Raw genomic sequence first — 25,419 nt, forward strand, 5'->3', positions numbered from 1 at the left:
CATTTGTAACTCATTACATTGAAGTGTAGATATGTACAGTCACGTTTGTGCTCAGAGCAGTCTGAGGGTCTGCTGCTGCCTTCCTCCTTGTTGAAGCAAGGCTCCTCGTTTCTTCCACACTATATACTAGGCCTAGAGCTTCCTGGCAACTCTCACCTCAGCTCTCAGTCTCCCTGTAGGGATGCCACGATTACAGATGTGTGCCACTGAATCTGGCTTTTGACTGACTTGGGTTGCTAGTTATGGCCTCTGCTGGGTAGGGGTCTCCTCTACTTGCACCATCTCCCTGACCCTCACATTATATTGCTACTAGACAATGCTCGCACAATACTGTCAGGTTTTACTCAGGTTAAATTAGACAGAGTGCTCGCTTTGGGAGCACATATACTAAATTTGACAAAGAGCCCTGTTGTATACTACTGGGAATCTGTTTCTCACATCTTCAGTCCAAGATGGAACTCCTGGTAGGCTATGTCAGGTGAGGGCCCAGTTTCTTCTTTCAAGGCACCATACCTTGACACTGCATCTCCATGAAGGTTATATTCAGAAATTAAGGTTGTTTTCTACTATTTTTTTATACAAGGTGATCAAGAAATGTTAAGTTTGCTGTGACCTTAATTATTTTGAAATGGCTTTTTTATGTTTTGCATCGTCCAGACTGGCTTTAACTTTCCTGCCTCTAACTCATAAGTACTTGGACTTTAAGCATGTGCCACCATGGCCCCCTTTGCTCACTAAAATTACATGTGAATGGTGTCTTTCATCCGTTTTGTGGCATATGGTGGCACTGTAGTTCTACATCCTAAGTATGGATTTCATCCTCTAAGACAGACTTGGTACCAAACATTTCATGTGCAGAAGCACTCCAATACTCAACTGCTAACAGACTCTTTATTAGTATGGGGAAAACATACTTTAAAAGCAGCAAGCCATCTCAGGACTCTCGTGATTACAAATCACCCTGCCATGCTGTTGTCTCACAAGAGTTCTCTCAAGAGCCATCTCTAATAGAATAGCACGTAGGCAGTCTTCTGCTCTCCTCCCTTGGGGATCTGCTTGTCCTCTGAGGGCTGCTGCTCTCACTATGCCTTCTCCACTCCCAGAAGGCAGATTATAAACTGCTTTCCGCTAGTTAACTCTTTGCTACCAGGCCAGTTCCTCAGGGAACTGCTCTGACTGGAGAATGGTTCATGCCCACAATTCCACTCCCAGAAAGGCAAGCCAATCTGTGGAGATCCAGGCCAGCTATGACTAGTGAGACCTTGTTTGGAAAAAGTAAAATTAAAAAAAGCCATATGCTGGAGAGATGATGGCTCAGAGGTCTAAGACCATTGACTGCTTTTCCTGAGGTCCTGAGTTCAATTTCCAACAACCACATGGTGGTTCACAACCATCTGTAATGGGATCTGATAACTTCTTCTGGTGTGCCTAAAGACAGGTACAGTATACCCATATATAATAAATATTTAAAAAAGAGAGACAGAAAAGAATAATGGTTTCTAACTTGTGACAATAGTAGGGCCAAGAGTTCCAATTTAGCTCCAGCTAATTTGTTCGTAATTTAGTGCCAGGCATGTGCAACCTGGGACTAAACCTGGGCTTCATATACCCCACATGCTATGAAGGATACCCAATGTTTGTTGTTAAGTGTCACAATTCCAGACTTGAAGTTATACAACCAGACATGCTGAGTCTCTGTAGCCTATGCTTGATTTAGCTGTCTTGTTCTTATTGCCTAGCTTTGTGGCTGCAATCTTCCCCAATGCCATCACATACTAAAACCGCCATCACAAACACCCAAATTCCCCCACAGGCACTGGCTTGACAAAGAGGAGCTCACTGTTTCTTTTGAGACAGGATCTTCTGTAGGTCTGGCAACTAACCAGGCTGGCCTCAAACTCAAGATTTTGGGAGGCAGTCTGCTTCTGCCTTCCAAGCGCTGGGATTAAGGCCTGAGCCACCACCACCACCACCACCAGGCTTGAGGTCACCTTGCACCAAGCATTTCTTCAAGCTCCACATATCTTGTGGAAGTTGTATTAACCTTTTCCATCTCTAGATTCCAGCAAGTCCAGACACCCAGAGCCCAATTCCCACTTGTCTTGAGATCTGATTTACCCCTTGTTAGAAATTACCTAGAAGTCTATCTATTCAACCCATTAATAAAGGTAGAAACCAATCTTAAGTCTATAGACCGAGTTTTAGTAAGATGAACTATAAATTGTCAAAAGCAACTTCACGCACCTTTGAAGGATAGTAGTCTCAAATTACTAGGACAAAGTGCACCAAACACTTACATTAGCAGCTTACATACAATAAACAGCATTAAAAATTTTTACCGTGTGGCTCTGGCTGACCTCCAACTCGGAGACCCTCCTGCTGCCAAGTGCTGGGAATAAAGGCTTATCTTTCTTGGCTTTATCCACATAAATGTTAAAAATAGGGAATTTCAGGATGAATAAGAACTCAAATGTGCAGGCACCCATGAGATTTGTTTTTGTCCAAGCCTCTTATAGATTCCAAGTATTTCAAGACACCTCAGGCTTAGAGAAAGACTGTCCTCTTTCCCAGCAAGCCTGCCCATTCACCTCCATGCCCAGGGCCAAGCAAACACGATGGGGGACCTACGGCGGGCTTAAGAGTATCTTCCCAGAGAATTCATCCAGCCCCTACCAACTTCACTCACATGAACTAACCTCATTTACAAAGGGCCAGTTCTCAGCTTTCTCAGTTCTCCTCAGTTCTCGCTGCTTCCAAAGCAATCACACAACCAAACACCAAACCGCCATTAAAATACCTTACAACACCAGTTTTTGAAACCAGAACATTTATTTTATGATCGATTGAAATCCTCAAGATGAACTGGATGCTGCAACAGCTGCCCTCTTGGGTTTAGGTGTTGTTCCTTCACGGAATCCATGTCTGTGCCATGTTAAAGACAAGAGAAGTTAATGCAGCAACACCAAACATTACTTCCAAATTGATCAGACAGACCTTCATGAGCTTATCTCAGTTAAATGCTGAAATCAGTATAGCATTCATATGTTCAGACATTTATTTTTAGGACATCATCGATAAGCTAGTATTTTACCCCAATCAAAACACACGCATTATATTACAGTTAACTGTCTCAACAATTTTGAGCTTAACTTTCTAATTTCCACAAGAACTATTTATGAAGCTATTCTTTATGCTATAAAGGACAGGCCCTGGCATCCTTTTTTAGTAACAGAAAAACACTGACCAAGTTTAACAGAACCTTTGAAACTGCTCAACTTAGAAGTCTAAATGGTAAGAAACACTCATTTCTACAGAAGATGAGCGATATGAAGCACATAAGGTTAATTGGACTTAAAACACGCCACTAGCCTAATAAACACTAGCAAATCACCACAGAGCAAGCCCACAAAACAAAGTGTAAATACAAAGACAAATACAAAATAGCAACTGTCAAAATACAGACCACAGCACAATCTGAGAGGGGGCTGAGATTCCTGGATTTTTAAGGAACACCAAGGCCCAGTCTCCCATGTTGTTAGGACTGATGACTAGTATCCAGAACATTTGAGCAAAATCTGAAGAAGTGGGGGCTGAACCAAATAATCTGCCTCCCAGATACCATTCATACAGTCTGGACGAATGTGGGTGTTTCAGGCCAAAAACCAACCCCAGAAGGATTCCTTATTCACCAAGAGTGGGAAGTGACAAGTAAACAGAACTCTCATCCCACCAAGGACCAATGACTCGGAAACAAAACTGTACCTGAATCTGCGGTAGACGATCTTTAGGTGCCTCATCCGACCAGTCCCGGTAGTGTTTCGCCTCTTAGCCTTGGCACTCCAGTTATCTAATTAGAAAGTACGATTCCAAATGTTTTTTTTTCTCCAAGCATCCAGCATAGCCCGTTTTCTCAGTACTGTCATTACTATGTTTTAACCACTTAATCAACATACCAACCACCGAATGTGTTTTGTTACATCCCTACCTCAGGTCAAGGTCAAAACCAGCCCTAAGATGCCACTACTTACACTTTCTCTTGCGCTTGGCAGGGTAGCCACATTTGCCACAGGTCGACTTCTGAAGGTGGTAGGCCTTGGAGCCACAGCGGCGGCACAGCGTGTGCGTCTTATTGCGACGCTTTCCAAAGGATGACGTTCCTTTCGTCTGCACATTAAAAAAGAAAAGCAACTTTGAAATCTGTTTTCTCAACGCACTCTGGCATTTTCTCGGAAAACGAGAACTGATGCCGACATGACAAAGTTTACATGGGACAAAACGGGGTAAAGATTTAAACTTTTCACACTCAAGTAAGGTAAAAATCACTACCGGTTATTCACACGATCTAATGTTCTACTCTGCACGGACGTCAGTGCTCTGAAGCCTCCTTGGTTTTTCAGCGGTAAGGATGACCACATTCTGCCCGCCTCTCAGTCCCAGGTACTGCCAACAAGCACCCAGTTTCTCGGCGGTTGGGGCCAAATGTTCCCAAACCTGTCCTCTAAGCATCCACCCGGGGCAGCAACATGTTTGCTGCACACCCCAAAGAGACCCACAGCGGCACTAGAACTGCGGGCTCAGTTCTCCACAGGACAGCCATCCTTCTAGTTCCTGCGGATCACAGCATGCAGTCTTCTTGCCCATCAGCCTCCTTTACTCGGAACCTTGTCACCCACGCATCGGCGACAGGCAAGACAGCCCAGGGAAGAAGGATGGAAAGAGATTTACAGAGCCCAGAAACAACACTCACCATCTTGCTTCCACCGGCGAGGCCAAAGAGACCGGAAGAGAAAGTACGCCTGCCACTTCCTGTGGATAAGCTTCCGCCCAGTCAACTACTTCCGGTGAGTGCGGTGCAGCACTATCAGGCCTCCGGCGCAGTGGTGTAGTTGGAGCGAGAGAGCCAGGGAACCAATTTGACTGTGACACCGATAGGAGGCGTGGCTGGCGCCTGTGGCTCCACCCTCCCGGGCGCCAGAAACTCCTAGGTCAGGAGGCTTTTCGCCCAAGTTCGGTGTTTTTGTTGCGCTCTCGGTCTCCGCAGCCGTCTCGCTCCGCTGTAGTATTTGCAGTCGTGTCTGAATTCCCGTCTTGGGGCTCGAGGGAAGTCGGACACCCTGTGCGTGGCGGCGCCCCTGGCCGTGTGTGCAGCGAGCGGCTGGGACGGGGTTGCCGAGCCTGGAAAGCCAGACTTCCCAGGTTCATCTTGATTTGGCCGCTGGCTTGCCTTTAAAGAGAGTTTGTGAGAGTGCGGAGTCACGGAGTGACGACTTGTTTTCACAATTCAGAGGCCAATTGTGTGATCCCATAGGCTGAACTTGTTAAGTAACAGTTTCCAGGGCTCTGCCATCTGGAAATCTGACGCTTTAAGGCTTGAGTACAGCTTGGAAGTCTGTACTGTAAAACCGTTTTCTAGATCGTTTTTGAAATAATGCATTTATCTGTCCACAATCCCAGTATGAAACATGAGAAACATAATACAACCATTGATGAATAGGGGAAATAATTCGGTCATATCATCTACATACTTTCTAAAACGAATGTGACAACAGAACAAAGCAAACACTAAGGCAGTTTTTGTTTTTTATTTTTGTTTGCTTGTTTGTTTGTTTTTAACAAATCATACCAGTGTCTTCTAGGGACAGGGAGTTGAAAGGAAAATGCATAATCCTTTCCACTCAGAAGTAGTAAGCTGGAATCAGAGGAGATAGGGCACACCCAAGAGAAAGAAAACAAGCATTCAAATGGTTAACTGAACTATAAATAAATCTCAGGAGACTGGATGACAAGTTGCTATAAATTTAGTGGCATGAAGCTACACAGGTTTAGTCAATGGGTGCAAAGTTTCAGTTACGGGAAATAAATTTTAGAGATCCACTCGTGCTGTTGTACCTACAGATAACAAAAATGTGTTGCATATAAAAATCTTTTGACTCTCATAAGTGTTTTTAACATAATTTTTAAACCATTGACAGTTAAAACGTAGTGCTGAAGTGAGCTCTGTCCCGGTCTCCGTTTAATTTCTGTCTTCCATCTTGCAGGGCAGTAATAACCTCCCTCACATTGTATATTACCCTTTTCTGAGTCCTTCTCCATTTAAGACCCCTTGTTATTACATCCACTCCACCTAGATAATTTCTCCATCTCAAGGTTAGCTAATCTGAAACCTTAATGCTATCTGCGACCTCACTATTTATCATGTAACCTAACACATGCTGTGAGTATTAAACAGCTCTTTTGGGGTGGGGTCATGGAGTCGCTGAGTCTACAGCACGGACTATGACCAATGAGATTACTGAAGAAAGGGTGGGATGGGCGTTAACCACCAACGAGCCCACCCCTGAGAGGTATGATGTCACTGTCCTTATCCAAAGACAAACCTACAGCTGAAGACATCAGACAGTGAAATAATTTTTTCTTCCTGCTAATGTGAGATAGTTCTTTTTGGTGTGCTGGATACCACATCAATTTTTGTCCTGAAATTCATGCTCCAGGGGTCTAGGAAGCCCCTTCAAAGTTTCCAGGTTTCTACCCAACTGTTAAGTTTAGGTAGGTCAGCAGCAGCGGAACATTACTTTTTCTTTTTTTGTTTTCTTTTACATTTTTAAGACAGGGTTTATGCAGGTTTATGCCCAGGGTGACCTCAACTCTTGAAGCCAAGTAATCCTCCTGCCTCAGCCTCCCAGGTGCTGGCAGGTAGTACAGACATAAGCTAACCACACCCAGTTTGTCAGTTTCTGAAACAGTGAACCATTTTTGTTTTGTTTTTTAGAGACAAGGTCTCTATCATTGATTGGCCTGGAACTAGCTTTGAAAACTGGGCTCATGGAGATCTCATAGAGATCTGTGTGCCTCTGCTTCTGGAGCCAAGGGATTAAAGGAGTGTGCCACCACACCCAGCTTCAGATGAAGAATTTCAGCCTAGGTACTCACCCGCTACCATTTTACTTTTTGGCAGCTATAAAGAGCAGGTTAATCCTGTATCCTGCACTTATGGTCCTGCTAAGGTCCTGCTCGAAAAAAGAATCTTTTCTGTGGGTTTCTCTCTTCTCTCTCCTCTCTCTCTCTCTCTCTCTCTCTCTCTCTCTCTCTCTCTCTCTCTCTCTCTCTCTCTCTCTCTCTCTCTCTCTCTCTCTCTCTCTCTCTCTCTCTCTCTCTTTGTGAAACAGTGTTTCTTCTTGTAGCCCTGGCTGTCCTGGAACTCACTCTGTAGACCAGGTTGGCCTCCAATTCAGAAATCTGCCAGCCTCTGCCTCCCATGTGCTGGGATTAAACGCCTGCACCACCACTACCATCACCTGGCTAAAAACCATCAAGTTTGACCAACAACAGTTGGCAGTAGGTCGGATTTCATTTTCCTCCTCGTTCTTTCTTGAAGAAATACATTTTTTAACTGAAAAATATTTTAATGTGATATCTTTTGATTCTGTTTTTCTCCTCCAATTTCTCTCATATTCTCCCCAACTCCCTACCCATCAAAGTTTATGTTTTTCTCTCTCCTTTAAAAATAAACAAACAAAAAACAAGCAAGAAACAAAACCCTCATCTACCCCCACTCCTGCCACAAAAACACAAAAATGAAAACCAAGACAAACAAATAAAAGATCAAAAATAAAAGATCAAAAGATCTCCTGGGCATGGGGCCTGCCCTGAAATGTTGTTGATATATGCAGTGAGACTCTTTTGGAGGAAACCAGTTTCTCCTTTTGCCAGCAATGTTCACTCCCCTCTCTCATGGCCATGCCCCCTGTCTGGCTTGAACCTGTGCAAGTTTTGTAGGTGCTACCCTACCCCAGCCTCTGTGAGTTCAAACATGCATCAGTCCTATTGTATCTGAAAGTCACTGTTTCCTTGGAAGTCATCCATCACTTCTGGTACTTTCCATCTCCCCTTCCACATAGGGCCCTGAGCCTGGAAAGGAGGGAGGGGTATGATGAAGACATCCCATTTAGGAAGGTATGCTCCAAAATCTCTCATTCTTTGTCCAACTGTGGGTCTCTGTTAGCGCCCAACTGCAGAAAGAAGTTTGTCTGATGTGGGTTGAGCCAGGTGCTCATCTATGGGTATAGCAACATGTCACTAGGAATTGTGACATTCTTGTGCTCTTTTAGCAGAGTAAAAGAAGTCAATGCCCCCTAAGCCTGTGACCGATCTAGTCTCAGGTTCTTGGCCACCCATGCACGTCAGGTATGGTGCCATCTCATGGAGTGGGCCTTAAGTTCCATCAGAAAGTTGGTTATGCCCATATTTATGTCACTGTTATACCATTATATCTTTCCAGGAGGTTAGTGTAGTAACTCATAGGCTTAGTGCTGTTGATGACTGCTTCTTACCTCTGCTTCTGTGCAAAACACATTCTGTACCACGAGTATTAGTCAGTAAGGGTGAAGCTTCTGGTTGGGCACCAGCTCAACTCCTCTGTTTGATGGCATAAGAGAGTGTTGTCTTTAATAATAGAGTCTCGCCATCATATTTGAATGCTTGGCCTTCAGGGAGTGACACCACTTAAGAGGGATTAGAGGTGTGGCCTTTATTAGAGGAAGTGTATCCCTGGTGGTTTGGGGGCTCTGAGGTTTCAAAGACACAAGGTAGAGCCTAGTGTCTGTTTTGCTGCTTGCAGATCTGGATCTAGAACTCTCAGCTACTTTAGCACCGTGTCTGCCCGCATGCTGCCATGCTCCCCTCCATGTTGACAACAGACTAAACTCCTGAAGCTGCAAGTCCCAATTAAATGCTTTCTTTTGTCAGAGTTGCTGCGGTCACAGTGTCTCTACACAGCAATAAAAGACTGACTAAGAGACAAGCAACAAAATCTCTTTATTAAACTTGTGAGCATCGGAAACTAGGGAGCAGTTAGAGGACCAGACCTTGCAGCTAGACAAGAAAAATAAGTAAATAAGCAAGGCGTTGAATATGTTAATTACCTTGATTCTGTCTGCCTACCTTTGTTTACGTATCACTTCTTTCTAATAAAAACAGTAACTTATCCCAAGAAACCTTGCATCAAACTACATAGGCTCCTCTACTCATCTCATTTTGTACCTGTCCTGTCTTCCCCCCACTTGAATAAGTATAATTCTGAACCGTATATTTATCATATTTATTATTTCTTTGCACATGTTTGTATGTGTGTGTGTGTTTTCTCTGTGGAGGGTTGAAACAGGACCTCACTGTGTAGCCTTCATTGGCTAGGAAGTTGTTATGTAGACCAGGGAAGCCTTCAATACATAGATAGCATTTAGCCTGCCTTTGCCTCCCAAGTGCTGGGATTAAAGGTGTGGGCCACCGTGCCTGGCTAGTGATGGGTTTTCTGAGGTGGGCCAGGCTGCCTTGCAATTGTTGCAATTGAGTAATTCATCCTTCTGTCTACTTTGCCCATCTAATAACATCTTAATGACTTCATGAATATTCCTAGAGCTGGGGGTTTGCATGTGTACTTGCATACACATGCATGTGAGGTACACACACACACACACACACACACACACACACACACACACACACACACATTCAGTTTTAATGTTTTAAAAGGATGCCATGCTGGGTGTGATCCTTGGGGACCTTTAGCTTTTCCTTCATACTCCAATGATTTTTCTACATTGTAGGGGATTGAACTTTTTCCTGTTGAGTGCTGTATAGTATATTAAATAAAGGGGCAGAGGGCTGGAGAGATGGCTCAGCGGTTAAGAGCACTGACTGCTCTTCCAGAGGTCCTGAGTTCAATTCCCAGCAACCACATGGTGGCTCACAACCATCCGTAATGGGATCTGGCGCCCTCTTCTGGTGTGACTGAAGACAGTGACAGTGTACTCACATACATAAAATAAATAAATAAATCGTTTTTTAAAAAAATAAATAAATAAAGGGGCAGAGAGATAGTTCAGCAATTAACTTCACTTGCTGCTCTTCCAGAGGATTCAAGTTTGATTTCCCAACACACACACATACATCAGGCAACTTATAACTACCTGAAACTCCAGGAATCTAATGCCTTCTGCCCTTGGGTGTTCCTGCACACGTATGAAAGACAGACAGACATGTCTGTCATGTTGTTTAGTTTTGTTTTTGCTTCTTGAGACAGGGTTTTTCTTTGTAGCCCTAGCTGTCCTGGAACTCACTCCATAGGCCAAGCTGGCCTCCACCTCAGATTTGTTTGCCCCCCAAATGCTGGGAATAAAGGCATGTGCCACCACCACCTGGCCGTAATAAAAGTCTTAAAAAATATTTTAATGAAATTCCACAGTTTATCTATTTTCATACTGATATTTAGGTTGTTTTCATTCCCACGAACTACATAATTATAGTTAAAGACCAATGATATGATTTTAATAAAAATGAGAAAATGTCTGCTAATAAAAACAATTACAATTTTTGCTGTGTGTTGTGGCACATGCCTCTAATTACAGAAACTTGGGAGGCAGAGGTAAGTGTGTCTTTGTAAGTCTCAGGCTAGCCTGGTCTACATAATGAGTTCCTGGACCGCAGGGCTACATGAGAGAGATCCTATCTCAAAAAAATTAATATAAATTAAAAAATTATTCTATGTGCATGAGTGTTTTGCCTCCATGTGTGCATGTGCAGTACACGTTTGCCTGGTGCCAGAAGAGAGCACTGGACTTCCTGGAAGTGGAGTCAACAGCAGGTTGGGAGCCATCATGAGGATGCTGGGAATCAAACCAAGGTCCTCTGTGGGAGCCGCAAGTGCTCATAACTGTCGAGCCTTCTCTCCAGCACTAAAATGTATTAGTGCTTAAAGTACAAAATATAAACCTGTTCATAATCTGATCCTCAGAAGTAGCCAGTATTAAAATCTGGACTGTCTTGATTATCTTCTTATAAAAATGTTTGCTATGTGTGCTGTAGACATTCGCCGTGCGCAGACTGTCTTCGTTTTGTTTTTCTGAGACAGGGTCTCACTGCGCTACTCTAGCTAACCTGAAACTTGGTATGTAGAACAGTCTCCAATTCACAGGTATCTCTCTGCTTCCGCCTCCCCAGAGCTAAAGGCGTATGCCACCATGCCTAGCTTACGTACTGCTTGTTTTTGTTGTTTGTTTGTTTGTTTGTCTAATTTTGAGATGATACTATATGTATCATACTATATATCCCTGGATGGTCTGGAGCTATGTAGACCAGGCTGGCCATGAACCACCTGCCTCTGCCTCCCAGAAATCCACCTGCCTCTGCCTCCCAGAGCTGGGCTTAAAGGTATGTGTTATCTTGCCCTGTTTCTTTTTTTAAATGGGATCGGTACCTTGCTATGTTCCAAAATAATACTATGTGTTTATCATCACTGTTAGGCTCCACTTTATCCTTTGAAAGAGTCTAGCAGGAAGCTGGAGAAATGGCTCAGCAGTTAAGAACACTGGCTTCTCTCCCAGGGGGAATCGGGTCAGTTCCGAGCACCCGCACGATGTCTCACAAATTAGTAAAACCTTTTACCAGTTTAATAGTTCTTTGGTATTTTACTGTTATTTATTTCACAGATCTCCGATTTATGGAAATTTAGGTTATTTTTGCTTTTCTGTTATTATACATTTGGAATGGATATTTTATATGTATATTTGTTGTGTGTATCTAATATCTTCTTTAAATAATTTTAGATTTATTTTAATTTTGATTTATGCCATCGCAGTATAGGGCAGAGCAGGAACACCTAACCCAATTTGATGGTCACCTCATCTCTTGCTTTGTTTTATTGAGAGAGAGTTTAACTGTGTGGTCCTGGATGGCCTAGAACATGTGAAGACTAGCCGGCCATGAAATTGCAGTAATTCAGATTTTTCTGCCTCTGCCTTCTGAATGCAGGGATCATAGGTGTGTGCCACCATTTGTGGCATTTTCCCTACTGCCCAGTATTTTTTTCCCCTCCATCTTTATTAACTTGAGTATTTCTTATTTACATTTCAATTGTTATTCCCCTTCCCGGTTTCCGGGCCAACATCCCCCTAACTCCCCCCTTCCCTTCTATATGGGCTTCCCCTCCCCATCCTCCCCCCATTACCACCCTTCCCCCAACAATCACGTTCACTGGGGGTTCAGTCTTGGCAGGACCAAGGGCTTCCCCTTCCACTGGTGCCCTTACTAGGCTATTCATTGCTATCTATGAGGTCGGAGCCCAGGGTCAGTCCATGTATAGTCTTTGGGTAGTGGCTTAGTCCCTGGAAGCTCTGATTGGTTGCCATTGTTGTTCATATGGGGTCTCAAGCCCCTTCAAGCTCTTTCAGTCCTTTCTGATTCCTTCAACGGGGGTCCCGTTCTCAGTTCAGTGGTTTGCTGCTGGCATTCTCCTATGTATTTGCTGTATTCTGGCTGTGTCTCTCAGGAGAGATCTACATCCAGTTCCTGTCAGCCTGCACTTCTTTGCTTCATCCATCTTGTCTAATTGGGTGGCTGTATATGTATGGGCCACATGTGGGGCAGGCTCTGAATGGGTGTTCCTTCAGTCTCTGTTCTAAACTTTGCCTCCCTATCCCCTCCTAAGGGTATTCTTGTTCCCCTTTTAAAGAAGGAGTGAAGCATCCGCATTTTGGTCATCCTTCTTGAGTTTCATGTGTTCTCTGCATCTACGGTAATTCGAGCATTTGGGCTAATATCCACTTATCAATGAGTGCATACCATGTGTGTTTTTCTGTGATTGGGTTACCTCACTCAGGATGATATTTTCCAGTTCCATCCATTTGCCTATGAATTTCATAAAGTCATTGCTTTTGATAGCTGAGTAGTACTCCATTGTGTAGATGTACCACATTTTCTGTATCCATTCCTCTGTTGATGGGCATCTGGGTTCTTTCCAGCTTCTGGCTATTATAAATGAGGCTGCTATGAACATAGTGGAGCACGTGTCTTTTTTATATGTTGGGGCATCTTTTGGGTATATGCCCAAGAGAGGTATAGCTGGGTCCTCAGGTAGTTCAATGTCCAATTTTCTGAGGACCCTCCAGACTGATTTCCAGAGTGGTTGTACCAGTCTGCAATCCCACCAACAATGGAGGAGTGTTCCTCCTTCTCCGCATCCTCGCCAGCATCTGCTGACACCTGAGTTTTTGATCTTAGCCATTCTGACTGGTGTGAGGTGGAATCTCAGGGTTGTTTTGATTTGCATTTCCCTTATGACTAAAGATGTTGATCATTTCTTTAGGTGTTTATCAGCCATTCGGCATTCCTCAGCTGTGAATTCTTTGTTTAGCTCTGAACCCCATTTTTAATAGGGTTATTTGTCTCCCCCACTGCCCAGTATTAGTGAAATTTAGTCTAGCCATCAAAAAGAGCAGAGAGGGCTGGAGAGATGGCTCAGTGGTTAAGAGCACCCGACTGCTCTTCCAGAGGTCATGAGTTCAATTCCCAGCAACCACATGGTGGCTCACAAGCATCTGTAAAGAGATCTGATGCCCTCTTCTGGTGTATCTGAAGACAGCTACAGTGTACTTATATGTAATAAATAAATAAATCTTTAAAAAAAAAAAAAAAAAAAAAAAGAGCAGAGAGTAAGTCATGGATGTAGATCAGTAGTAGAAACAGCGTGAGACCTTGGATTCTGTTCTCAGTAAGTGTAACACACACACACACACACACACACACACACACACACACACACACACACACACACACACACACGCATGCGCAATGAACAATCAGATAAAGGTTCAGCAACAGGAAACCACAGAGTGCTCCGGGCTGACTTCCCTTCCAGTGTTTGTTCCTCTCTGCCCTCTCCAACAGAAGGTATTTTTGGCATGTTTATCTTATCTTTGCTAAGTAGGATTTCTGTCTTTCTTTGTTAACACAGATTTCTTTCTGTGCCAGAATGACTTGATCCATTTCCTGGTTTGTGGAAAGCCATGGCTTCAGAGGGTGCTTCCTCAGAAATCATAGAAAAACAACGAACAAAGTTGCTCAGTGTCCTCCAACAAGATCCAGACTCTATCTTGGACACGTTAACCTCTCGGAGACTGATTTCTGAGGAGGAGTATGAGACTCTAGAGGCAATTACAGACCCTCTGAAGAAAAGCCGGAAGCTGTTAATTTTGATCCAGAAGAAGGGAGAAGACAGCTGTTGTTGTTTCCTCAAGTATCTGTCTAATGCCTTTCCAGAGTCAGCTTCCACCTTGGGTTTAAAGCAGGGTAAGTTGAATTTTTAAATTTTGAAGCCAAGTGGGGAGGAAGCGGATTTTCTGGAAGAGAAAAAGAATTGTTGCCTGTTGTTTGGATTTGATGTCCTGAGAAGATTTTTACTGAAAGGTGAAACAGAAAGTGTGTAGCTTCTAAAGCAGGGAGCAGTGGATCTCACTGATTCAGGAGCCACGTAATGGCTGGTCACACAGTACCAGCAGCCTTTGAACTACCATCGATGCCCCTTTGGCAGGGACTTGGAAAGAGCACACCTGTTGATACTGGCCCCATCTAGGGCTCTACTGTTTGTGTGAGTAAATTTGGCGATGTTTACCTTCTCAGAGACCTCAGGCAGTGCCTGTGGATAAACACCCTAAAGGGAAGGCACAGGGACCATGTTTTAAGTGAAGCAGTTGGACGATCAGTAGCATCCTATTCTCTGTGATGAGAACAGCAGTTTAGAAGTGTAGAAGTATAGTCTCTCCATTTGAGTAACGATAAAGGTTTTAAGGCCTTGAAATCGAAACATGCTCATTTTTTCTTTCTTAAAAAATCTGCTTATTCTCGTTAGTTCACAAGTAAAACACAGCTAGTTTTAGGAAGCCACTCAAAAAATGTGTCCAGTCCCAAACTTTCCATTGCTGTGAATGTCTATATAGTTAGAATGTCCATGAAGCCACAGAACTTCACTCAGGGTTTTAAGTCTTCGACTTTTTGACTTTTAATTACATTTTAATTTACTTATTCACATAACAGAGGGGGAAGAAACTATAATGGAGTTCAAACTGGGAGAAGGAAGTAGGTTTTTTAAAAATATAATATATTTTGTCTATATTTTTCCCTATCCTAATCCCTCTCAGAAAATAATTGTGTGAAAAAAAATTTATTGGTTATTTTATTTATTTACATTTCAAATGTTATCCCCCTCCTGGTTTCCCCTTTCAAACCCCCTATCTTATCCTCCCTCCTCTCTGTTTCTACATCCTACTCACCCACCCACTCCCACCTCACCACCCTGGCATTCCCCTACACTGGGGCATTGAGCCTTCACAGGACCAAGGGCCTCCCTTCCCATTGATGCCAGACAAGGCCATCCTCTGCTACATAGGCAGCTGGAGCCATGGGTCCCTCCATGTGTACTCTTTGGTTGGTGGTTTAGTCCCTGGGAGCTCTGCCGGGGGGCGGGGGGTTTGGTCTGGTTGGTTGGTAATGTTGTTCTTTTTATGGACTTGCAATTCCCTTCAGCTCCTTCAGTCCTTCCCCTAACTCTTCCATTAGGGTCCCAGTGCTCGGTTTGATGGTTGCCTGCAAGCATCCGCCTCTGTGTTTGTCATGCTCTGGCAGAGTCTCTCAGGAGACATCCATATCAGGCTCCTGTCAGCATGCACTTCTTGGCATCAGCAATAGTGTCTGGGTTTGGTGGCTGCATATGGGATGAGTCCCCACCCAGGTGGGATCCATTTTAAAAAAATTTTTAAATAAAAATAGCTTATATCTTCTTTCATGATGCACATAATCTTTACCTGCATTCTGTCCTTTTTTATCACCTAATTATCTTTGCTTGGTCTTTTTTAAAATTTCATATGTGGAACCTACATTTCTCTATATGCATATTAAATATGTATGACAAGGAAGTAGGAGAGAGCACCTTTTGGGAATAGAAAGACTAGCTTGAGGAGAGAGGGAAGTGTGCACACGTGTGTGTGTGTGTGTGTGTGTGAGAGAGAGAGAGAGAGAGAGAGAGAATTCCACAAAGAATTGTATGGTTAGTAAGAACTAATAGAAATTTATAGCATCTTTAAAAATGACATATTGTGGGGCTAGAGAGATGAATTAACAGTTACGAGCACAGACTGCTTTTCCAGAGGTCCTGAGTTCAGTTTCCATCAGCCACATGGAGGCTCACAACCGTCTGTAATGGGATCCGATGCCCTCGTCCGATGTGTCAGAAGAGAGCAGCAGGCCTTGTTGGGCACCAATGGGAGGAGAAGCCTTGGTCCTGCCAAGGCACAATCCCCCAGTGTAGGGGAATGTCAAGGCAGGGAGGCAGGAAGTAGTGGTGGATGCAGGGGGTCATCCTCATAGAAGAAGGGGGAGAAGGATGGGATAGGGGGGTTTATGGATGGGAAACCGGGAAAGGGGATAACATTTGAAATGTAAATAAATAAAAAAAATCCAATTTAAAAAGAAGAGAGCCACAGTGTATGCACGTAAAATAAATAAATAAATCTTAAAAGAATTTAAAAAATGACATGTTGCCAAAGATAACTCATGACATGGGGGAGGGGCAACAATTCTACCGTATTGTTCAGCAATTCAGGAAATGATCACTAGAGGGAGTTGTAACTCCTTAAAAAAAAAAAAAAAAAAGTAATCTAAAAGATGGGCCAGGATGATTTTAAGGGATGATAGGGAGGTAGGAGCTGTGTGTGCTCATGATCCTTACTGTAGGACAGGTTTTGTTCTAGTTTCTTTCCAGTCTCTGTTCTGACAAACAAGCAGTGTTTGTGGGTTTATTTTTAGTTTATAATTATAGGTTATATTTCTCACTGTGGGAGATGTCACAGAGGCAGAGGCTTGAGAGAGCTCGTCATATCATTTCTACAGTCAAGAGCAGAGACGAAAGAATGCAGACATGCTTGCTGGAGCTCAGCTTGGGTTCTGTACCTAATGCAGGTTGGACTCCAGCCTAGGGATTACTACCACCCACAGTGGCTAGCCTGGGCCTTCCCAGAACAGTTAATTTGAATCAATTCCTCACAGCCTTGCCCAGTGACCAACTCAATGCAGGAAACTCCTCATCTGAGATTCTCTTCCCTGGTAACTCTAAGTAGTGTTGACAGTTGAAAACTAACTTTCCCAAGCCTCATACTCCTAGAAAAGTAGCTTTTACTATTTCTAGAATACAGTAATTGTCTCACTTGTTAGGAATTACTGGGATCAGATTTCCTTAGCAATGGCCCAAAGAAATCTGACTGTGGGTCGCCGCACCAAGTGTATAATTAAATACTGTTCGTAACAAATACATTGCTTTTTGCTTGTTTACCCTGTGAAGCTGCTATCAGAGGCAACACTTGTTCTGATCTTTTCCTCCGTGGGAAGAAGAAAGTTCTGATAACTGATTTGTTGCTACTGAGGAAATGAAATAGGCATTCGGTCATCCAATGAAACGAGAGAAATTGATTGATTGCCTTCCTGCAGCCCCAGTTAGTGGGGGTGACTGTGGCATGAATCTATTTGAGTTTGAGAGTTTGGGCCAGCATTCAGAGCCTGCCCCACATGTGGCCCATACATATACAGCCACCAAACTAGATAAGATGGATGAAGCAAAGAAGTGCAGGCCGACAGGAACCGGGTGTAGATCTCTCCTGAGAGACACTGCCAGAATACAGCAAATACAGAGGCGAATGCCAGCAGCAAACCACTGAACTGAGAATAGGACCCCCGTTGAAGGAATCAGAGAAAGAACTGGAAGAGCTTGAAGGGGCTCGAGACCCCATATGAACAACAATGCCAAGCAACCAGAGCTTCCAGGGACTAAGCCACTACCTAAAGACTATACATGGACTGACCCTGGACTCTGACCTCATAGGTAGCAATGAATAACCTAGTAAGAGCACCAGGGAAGGGAATATGGTCCTGCCAAGACTGAATACCTACTGAATGTGATTGTTGGGGGAGGGTGGTAATGGGGGGAGGATGGGAGGAAGCCCATATGGAAGGGAGGAGGAGGGTTAGGGGATGTTGGCGAAACCAGGAAGGGAATAACAATCAAAATGTAAATAAAAATACTCAAGTTAATAAAAAAAAAAAATGTTAAAAAAAAAAAAAAAAAAAAAAAAAAGAGTTTGGGCCAGCCCGGTCAACACAGACAACATATTTTGTTTGAAAGAAAGGAAGAAAAGGAAATAAAATGAAAGGGTGATGCTTTGAGGACGAGAGACATAAGGTAATTTAAAATTCTTACGTTGGAAAAATCAGAGGTGATAATGAAATGCTTATTTTTTTTCAGAAGTTCCACCGCAGGGGACTGGAGAGGTTGTCGAGGTGAGCAGGGGTTTGGAAGATCCCTTTTCTCTTGGGACCATAATCCCGGAGATAGCAGAGCTCTCAGAAGAGAAAGAATGCCTCAGTCTGGGAGCTCCGGAGTTCTTCACCTGCAAGGAAAGTAGCCACAGGGAACCGGCAGTACCCTCTTGGGAGAACCAGGAAGGGCGTGGTGCACAGCAAGTCACCGCTCCACGTTCAGTCAAAGGAGTTGAGTATGAAGTTCCAGCAAGTATCTCCCTCTTAAGCGACGGGCAGAGATACGAGGAGCCAGATGATTCTCTGTACTTAGAAGAAGGGGAAGATGAAGAGTCTCTTGGGTACCCTGAAGATGTTTTGGAGGAAGGGGCCGGCGATGACTCACAGTGCTTTGTATATGATAGTGAGGAGGAATGCGAGTATGAGGAAAACATGGGCTCCTCCAGTGAAGACAGTAGCTGCGACGACGCTTCAGAGACCTGCGTTCCATTGGAAGAGGAGAAAAGCGCTGAAGGTATGGAGACAGTGTTAATTAGGCAACTTAAAATGGAGTAAGAAGGTGCCATGACATAGGGAGAGGGGATATGATAGGGTGAATCAGCTACTCAGAAACCTGGGGTTTCTCTAGGTTGGCTTTCTCAAAAGGAGAGTATTGAACGAAGGGGTTCTCAGGTCTGGGAAGTGGGAGACAGTACAGTAGAAAGATTCCGTGATCGAGGGAAACAGATTTGAAGATCTCCTCCAGCTACCAAAATCTGTGGATTATTTAAAATGGCGCAGTGAACCAGGCCTGGTGGTTCATGCCTGAAATCCTACCATTCAGAGGCTGGGGCGGGAGGATCGCTACTGAAAATCTGTCTCAAAAAAATTGAGAGAGGGAGGGAGGGAGGGAGGGAGGGAGGAGAAAGGGAGGGAGGGAGGGAGGGAAAGAGGCTTGATACTTGTATACAACCTCTACACATTCTTTGATATGTTTTATTTTTAACTGATATAATTACATGTATTTACGGAGTGTAAGTGTAACGTTTGAATAAATATGGACAATGTGCAATAGTCAGTTGAGGGTAATTGGCATGTCTCTTACCCCAGACATGATTTGTTTGGGAACATTCAGAAATCTCTTATTGGGTGTAGGGGAAAATGCCAGCACTCTGGAGACCGGGAAAGGAAGACGGGAAGTTTGATGTCAGCCTGGGCTAATGCAGTCCCATCTCAAAGCAAGCACAGAGTAAAACAGCTCTCTATGCTAGCTAACCTAGAAAAATTAGTGTTTCTCAACCAACAATGTCTTACTGTGATACAAAATATTAGAAGTTACTCATTCCTTTTCTGTGCATAGGCAGCTGTTAAATTACGTCATCGGTCATTTATTTGTGTGTGTGTTGGGAGGGGTATGGAGGCTAGAGGACAATTCTCAGGAGTCGTTCTTCTCCTTTCTCCATGTGAATCCAGGGATCCAACTCTGGTCATCAGGCTGGGCAGAAAGGGCCTTTCCTCACAGGGCTGTCTCCCTGACCTAGAACTTACTCTTAACTGTTGCACTCCAGCACCCATTAACATCTTCTCTCCCTCCTCCCTCTTCCCTCCAAGCTCCTAGAATACTCACACTAGCAAAATACAGACTCCATGTAACTATTCTTTAGGAAATATGACTATTCCCCAGAACAAAGTCAGTCATCCTGTTCAGAACAAGCATACTATTTTCCCATAACATTTCTGATCTGCAGCTTCTTGAATTGCAGATCCTGAGCCTTGCCTGTGGAGGCTGTCTGTAGGAACAGAAGTAAACACTGATTATCAGCTTACTGATTTCTGTAGTCACTTCCCATCATGCAGTACGGGATACCTTATTCATTTTTTTCTGGTTTTAATTAATCCCTTCATTGATAATTTCATTTATGTATATAAGATTATGTATTCTGGCCATATTCACCACCTTCTATTACTCCCCCATAGCCTCTCCTGTACCCAACGAATCTCCCGCCCTCTATTAGGTCCCACTGGTGCTACACCAGAGGCTCACCTCCTAACAACCACCCGCTGCCAGTAGATTCCCTCAGCCACTCCTGACAATGCCAACGGGCACATTTCTGTGCACATGGCTCTGAACTGATGAGACCATTCCACGCAGTCCATTCCTAGCAGACAGTGTCTTGTCTCCATCTGTCCTTTCTTCCATGATGTTCTCTGTGCATTGGAAAACATAGAAGGGACACGTGTTCTTCTAAGCGCTAAGCACTTACTGGTCACATATTCTCAACTCCTGGGCCAGCTGTGGGACTCTGTATTTACTTGCTACAGAAGGCGGCTTTTCTGATTAAGGCTGATAGTAACACAGGTGTGTGGGCATAAACCTACCTACATCAGGAGGCGGTTTGACAACATGTTCCTTTAGCACATCACAATAGTGTGTCCCCTAGCTGTGAGCTTTCAGTCGGGTCTATAGTCCCAGCCATAAGCATCTTCCTACACAGACTTGACGTTCCTTTTATGATAGACAGTGGTTGGAACCTGTAAGCCGAAGTAACCCCTCTACCCCACAAGGTGCTTCAGCTAATAGTCTTTATCACAGCAAAAACAAAAACAAAAACAAAAACCCTAAAAACAAAGTAAAAACACACACACACACACACACACACACACACACACACACACACACACGTGCAGAACTGCACCACATCTATATGTCTCTTGGAAGGAAAACAGGGCAGGGAGGGCTTGCAGTGAGACTTTCATTTCGTGCTGTTTCAACTCTTGCCAATGAAACTGTCAGTTACGTACTTTTAAGGGGAGGGAACGAGTCAATAACGAGTACTTTCTGCTTTACAGAAAGAAAAAGAGTGTTTCAACACGTCCTGTCCTGTTTGAACATGGACAGAAGCAGAAAGCTTCTCCCGGAGTTCGTGAGGCAGTTTTCCATAGACCGAGGATGTGAGTGGACGCCCAAGACCCCAGGAGACTTAGCTTGGAATTTCTTGATGAAAGTTCAGGCTTTAGACTCGACAGCCAGAGATTCTATCCTGAGGCCCGAGGTGGCGGGTGAAGAGAATGAAGAAGAATTGCCGGCTGGAATAGAGAAGTTAGGCATTGGAGACCCCCAAACCATCCATCCCCTGGATGTCCTCTGCGCCTGCATGCTTTGTGCAGACAGCTCCTTGCAGCGTGAAGTCATGTCAAACATGCACCAATGCCAGTTTGCTCTTCCCCTGCTACTGCCAGATGCTGAGAACAACAAAAACCTCTTAATGGTAGGGGCCATGAAGGACTTAAAGCAGCCCTCAGCACAGCCCTCAGGAGGGCCCCTCAGGGAAACAGACACATTTCTGGGTCTCACAAAGATGCCTGTCATCTCTTTTGTGCGACTAGGGCACTGCAGCTTCTCCAAGTCCAGAATTGTTAACACACTGCTCAGCTCCTCTCAGCAGAAACCACACCCGTTTTTCCTCCATCGGGATCTGTCTGTCCCTGTGCTTCCTCGGCAAATTTCTGACGGCCTGGTGGAAGTGACATGGTGTTTTCCTGACAAGTTGCTGAAGGAAAGCCCGCGTGCTTTCCAGAAACCTGTTGCTGTGGCCAACCTTCGTGGAGATTTAGAAAGCTTTTGGATACAATTTGGTTTCCTGGTAGAAGTTTCCTCCGGTCTTTTCTTTTTCACAGACTGCCTTGGTGAGAAGGAATGGGACTTGCTAATGTTTTTAGGAGAGGACACCATTGAACGGTGCTACTTTATCCTCAGTCCCCAGGCTAAGGAGAGTGAAGAAGCCCAGATTTTCCAAAGGATCCTAAAACTGAAGCCATCTCAGCTACTGTTTTGGGAAGCTGAGGAAGCTGGGGATAGAAGGAAGACTATGGAGGCCCTTCAAGCTGCCCTCCAGGAAGTAATGTTCTCTCCACTCAGATGTGTGTCCCTTGAAGAGATGGCCTCTCTGGCCAGGGAGCTGGGCATTCAGGTAGACCAAGACTTTGAAGTTACTCAAGATATTCAAGTTTCCCCCAGAACAGTTGAAGGTGAAAACCAACAACCATGTAGTCAGACCAAAAGCCCGGCTGAAAGCGGAGCTCAGGAGCCAATCAGAGAGCCAGGGGCTCAATGTGACGACGGTCAGAATGCTCCGGTTTTCCATCAGACTCCAGTATACATGCCTTATCCAGCACACCCATGGCCTATGCCCATCAAGGCTGGAGGTAACTTTTACCACGTTCCTTTGAATGCCCCCTGGATTATGGGCTCCCACTTCGGATCACAGCAGAGGGCTAAGTGGTTCTTTCCATTCCCACACCAGAATACAAGTGTTCACAGCAGAGGTCAAAACTTTAGTATTAAATATTTCCAACCCTGGAGATGTTATTCAAGGGGAAGATTCACAAATTGTTCAGCAAAGTCTCAGCAGAATCAGAATGGACCATTTGGGAGATCGCAGAGACAGACTTCATCCCTAGGAGAACAGGCAGACATCAGAACTCTGAGGTCTGGGATAGCGCCCTCCGTTGGTCTCATACATTCTCTGGTTGCAAGCAACAAAGCCACAGGAAGCCACACCTGAAAGCCCCGTGCCCAGGGGATGCAGCTGACTAAAGCAGCTGGAAAATCTATAAGGACACAGTCCCATATTAAACATCCACACCCTCAGCCCTGTCAGCCAGCAGGAGCCATTCAAGAACGAATAATACCCACTTCTCATCAAGAAGCCCAACGAACAACACAGGGGAGGCCTTCAGATCTGGCTTTCAAACCAGGCTCTCAATCTACATCTGGGAATAAACATTCATCTGCCTCCCATCCACCCAACTTCCAGAGCAAACACTTCCAGCCTAAGCCCTTTCAACCCGTGCCTTCTCACTCCCAGCCTTCCCAAGCTAAACCCACTCATCTGAATCCCTCTCATGCTAACCCCACTCATGTGCAGCCTTCCCATGCTAAACCCACTCACTCTCAGGCCTTCCAAGCTAACTCCCACCATCCCCATCCCTCCCATGCTAAACCCACTCATCTGAATCCCTCTCATGCTAACCCCACTCATGTGCAGCCTTCCCATGCTAAACCCACTCACTCTCAGGCCTTCCAAGCTAAACCCACTCCCTCTCAGACCTCTTGGAGCCAAGCTAACTCCCATCATCCCCATCCCTCCCTTGCTAAACCCTCTCATTCAAATCCCTCTCATGCTAACCCCACTCACGTGCAGCCTTCCCATGCTAAACCCGCTCATCTACAGTCCTCCCAAACAAAACCCTCCCCATCCCAATCTACTCAGTTCACGGCACACAAACCTCAGAAGTCCCAGTCTAAGCCTTCTCAGCAGAGACCCAGTCAGCCTAAATCATCCCAGACCAAGCCTTCACAGGCCAGGGCCTCCCACCCAAGAGCAGGGAGACGTTGAAGAACATACTCTGGAGATCTATGAAATAAAATATGGTCTTTGCTTAAGTTATTCTTCTCATATAGCAGTCTGAAGAAAAGTTTTAGTGAAAGACTGATAAAAGTAGCAAAACCAAAAAAAAAAAAAAATTATGCAAAGTCTTAAGTGCATAGCAAAGTATCCAAGTGCGGAAAATATGAAAGCAGTTAAAAGTAGAATCTGGCTGGGCATGGCGGCACACATCTACAGGGTTTAGCATGGGAGGGCTCTGTCATCCCAACTCAGGAGAAGCGGGAAGATCTCTGTGTGTTTGAGGCCAGTCTGGTCTACATAACAACGACACAGCAAGTCCTAGATCAGCCATAGTACATAATGAGACCCCATCTGGGGACAAAAGGGTTGGATCTAACATCAAACCAAAGAGATCAGTCAGTATTCCAGAAGGCATCATTAATTACACTCAGTGGGTTACCACAACCAAACCAAACTGACAACTAACCCCCTAAAGGAGCAGGAAGGAGTGGGTGGGTGTTAGGCTGAGCAGGGTGGGGAAGAGCTGAGGATAGATAAGGTCATCGTATACAGGTATGGAACTGTCAAAAATCATAAATGCAAGATGAGAAACAGTGGAATCTAAGGCTACATAAACTCAGTGAGTCCAACCCTCACTATTAGATGATTCGAGATTTGAACCCAAGGAATGGGATCTGTCTGATAGCCCTGTGTGTGACAAACTGTGTAATTATAAAGTGATGAAAACGTGGAGCTCAGCTTAGCTGTGTTGAAGAAAGGCTGCTTCAGAGGTGCCTTGGTTTTGGGTTTATGATCAGCCACTGAGCAGATACTCTGCACCATTGGTACAGTCAAATCAGCTTGCTTCTGGTAATAGCCCCAATCTTTGATAAGACTATCACATTTATCCCTTATAGGCGGAAATAATGAATGATCAGCAAAACATCCAATTTTACATTAACCTTGGTACTGATTTGTATATGTATCATTCTTTATATAATAGCTAAGAAAATTTAGCTCATTAGGGGTTCTGATATATTAGTTTAATGGTTTGAAGTCAGAAATGTGTTAGTTTTTAATTTTAGAGTTAATTGAAAATATCGAGATGAATTTACAAAGCCTATAAGTAATGTTTGAGAGGGTTATAATTTTTGTAGACTCATATTGTTCTGAACATTTGGATAACTTCTCGTAGTTAGCGGTGTTAAAAAAGAATATATTTGATTCAGATATTTAACCAGAGCTGCTCTTAGTTTTTAAGTGTCACCAAGAGTCAATAAAAGGCTACATTATCTGAACATGTGGGAACACAACTGTGACCTTACACTTAAGAGACCGAGGAAGGGAAATCAAGGTTCAAGCCAGCAGCACATAGTGAGACCAGGTCTCAAGACACAAAAACTATCCTCCTTAAGGAAGATTTCAAAATTTGCCTCATTAAGAAATAAAGTAAGATTTATAAATTGGACTAAATGTCACATTTTTGAACTTATGACTGTTTAATTTTTTGACTTAAAATTTAATTTTATTATTGTATGCATATGTTGTGTGTGTGCACATGCGTGCCACAGCATGTATGTGGAGGCCATCAGACAATGTTGTAGAGTCTGTTCTTTCCTCTTAGCCCTATGTGTTTTACCCACTGAGCTAGGCCGCCCACCCCTATAAATCTAATTTTAAATAGTAAAATAGTTCTAAGAAGTCAATCAGGGGAAAAAAATGGCTGTCAAAGTCTCAAAGAAAAATCATATTAGCCATGGATAGCGATTCACCTCTTGAAAGGAATCATTTGTGTCTGAGAATAGCCTAATATCACAATAATGTGTTTATACATGTGTTAATTAATATTGTTTTCAGAGTATTTAATCTCTCATGATTATTGTAAAGATGAAAAAATAAATAGTGGGCAATGTAT

General features: G+C 44.0%; 2 protein-coding genes and 1 non-coding gene across 3 annotated transcripts; 1 reads left to right on the forward strand and 2 right to left on the reverse strand.

Annotated features, from left to right (window-relative positions):
• Positions 1–2,810: 2,810 nt before the first annotated feature.
• On the reverse strand, positions 2,811–4,855 carry Rpl37 (ribosomal protein L37). Its single transcript, XM_032898823.1, has 4 exons — positions 4,748–4,855; positions 4,029–4,164; positions 3,763–3,847; positions 2,811–2,922 (listed from the first exon to the last, which is right to left on the reverse strand). The coding sequence occupies exons 1-4, from the start codon at positions 4,748–4,750 to the stop codon at positions 2,853–2,855; spliced, it is 294 nt and encodes a 97-aa protein (XP_032754714.1). The 5' UTR covers positions 4,751–4,855; the 3' UTR covers positions 2,811–2,852.
• On the reverse strand, positions 3,002–3,081 carry LOC116897623. The gene has a single exon (XR_004387604.1). It is a non-coding gene; the product is annotated as a small nucleolar RNA SNORD72 (small nucleolar RNA).
• Positions 4,856–13,653: 8,798 nt separating the features above from the next.
• Card6 (caspase recruitment domain family member 6) lies at positions 13,654–25,053 on the forward strand. Its single transcript, XM_032898824.1, is given in 3 exon segments — positions 13,654–14,121; positions 18,122–18,649; positions 20,965–25,053. Coding segments are annotated over 3 exon segments (3,360 nt in total). The 5' UTR covers positions 13,654–13,838; the 3' UTR covers positions 23,514–25,053.
• The last annotated feature ends 366 nt before the right edge of the window (positions 25,054–25,419 follow it).

The sequence above is a fragment of the Rattus rattus genome, chromosome 3 (genome assembly GCF_011064425.1).
Source record: "Rattus rattus isolate New Zealand chromosome 3, Rrattus_CSIRO_v1, whole genome shotgun sequence".
NCBI lineage: Eukaryota > Metazoa > Chordata > Mammalia > Rodentia > Muridae > Rattus > Rattus rattus.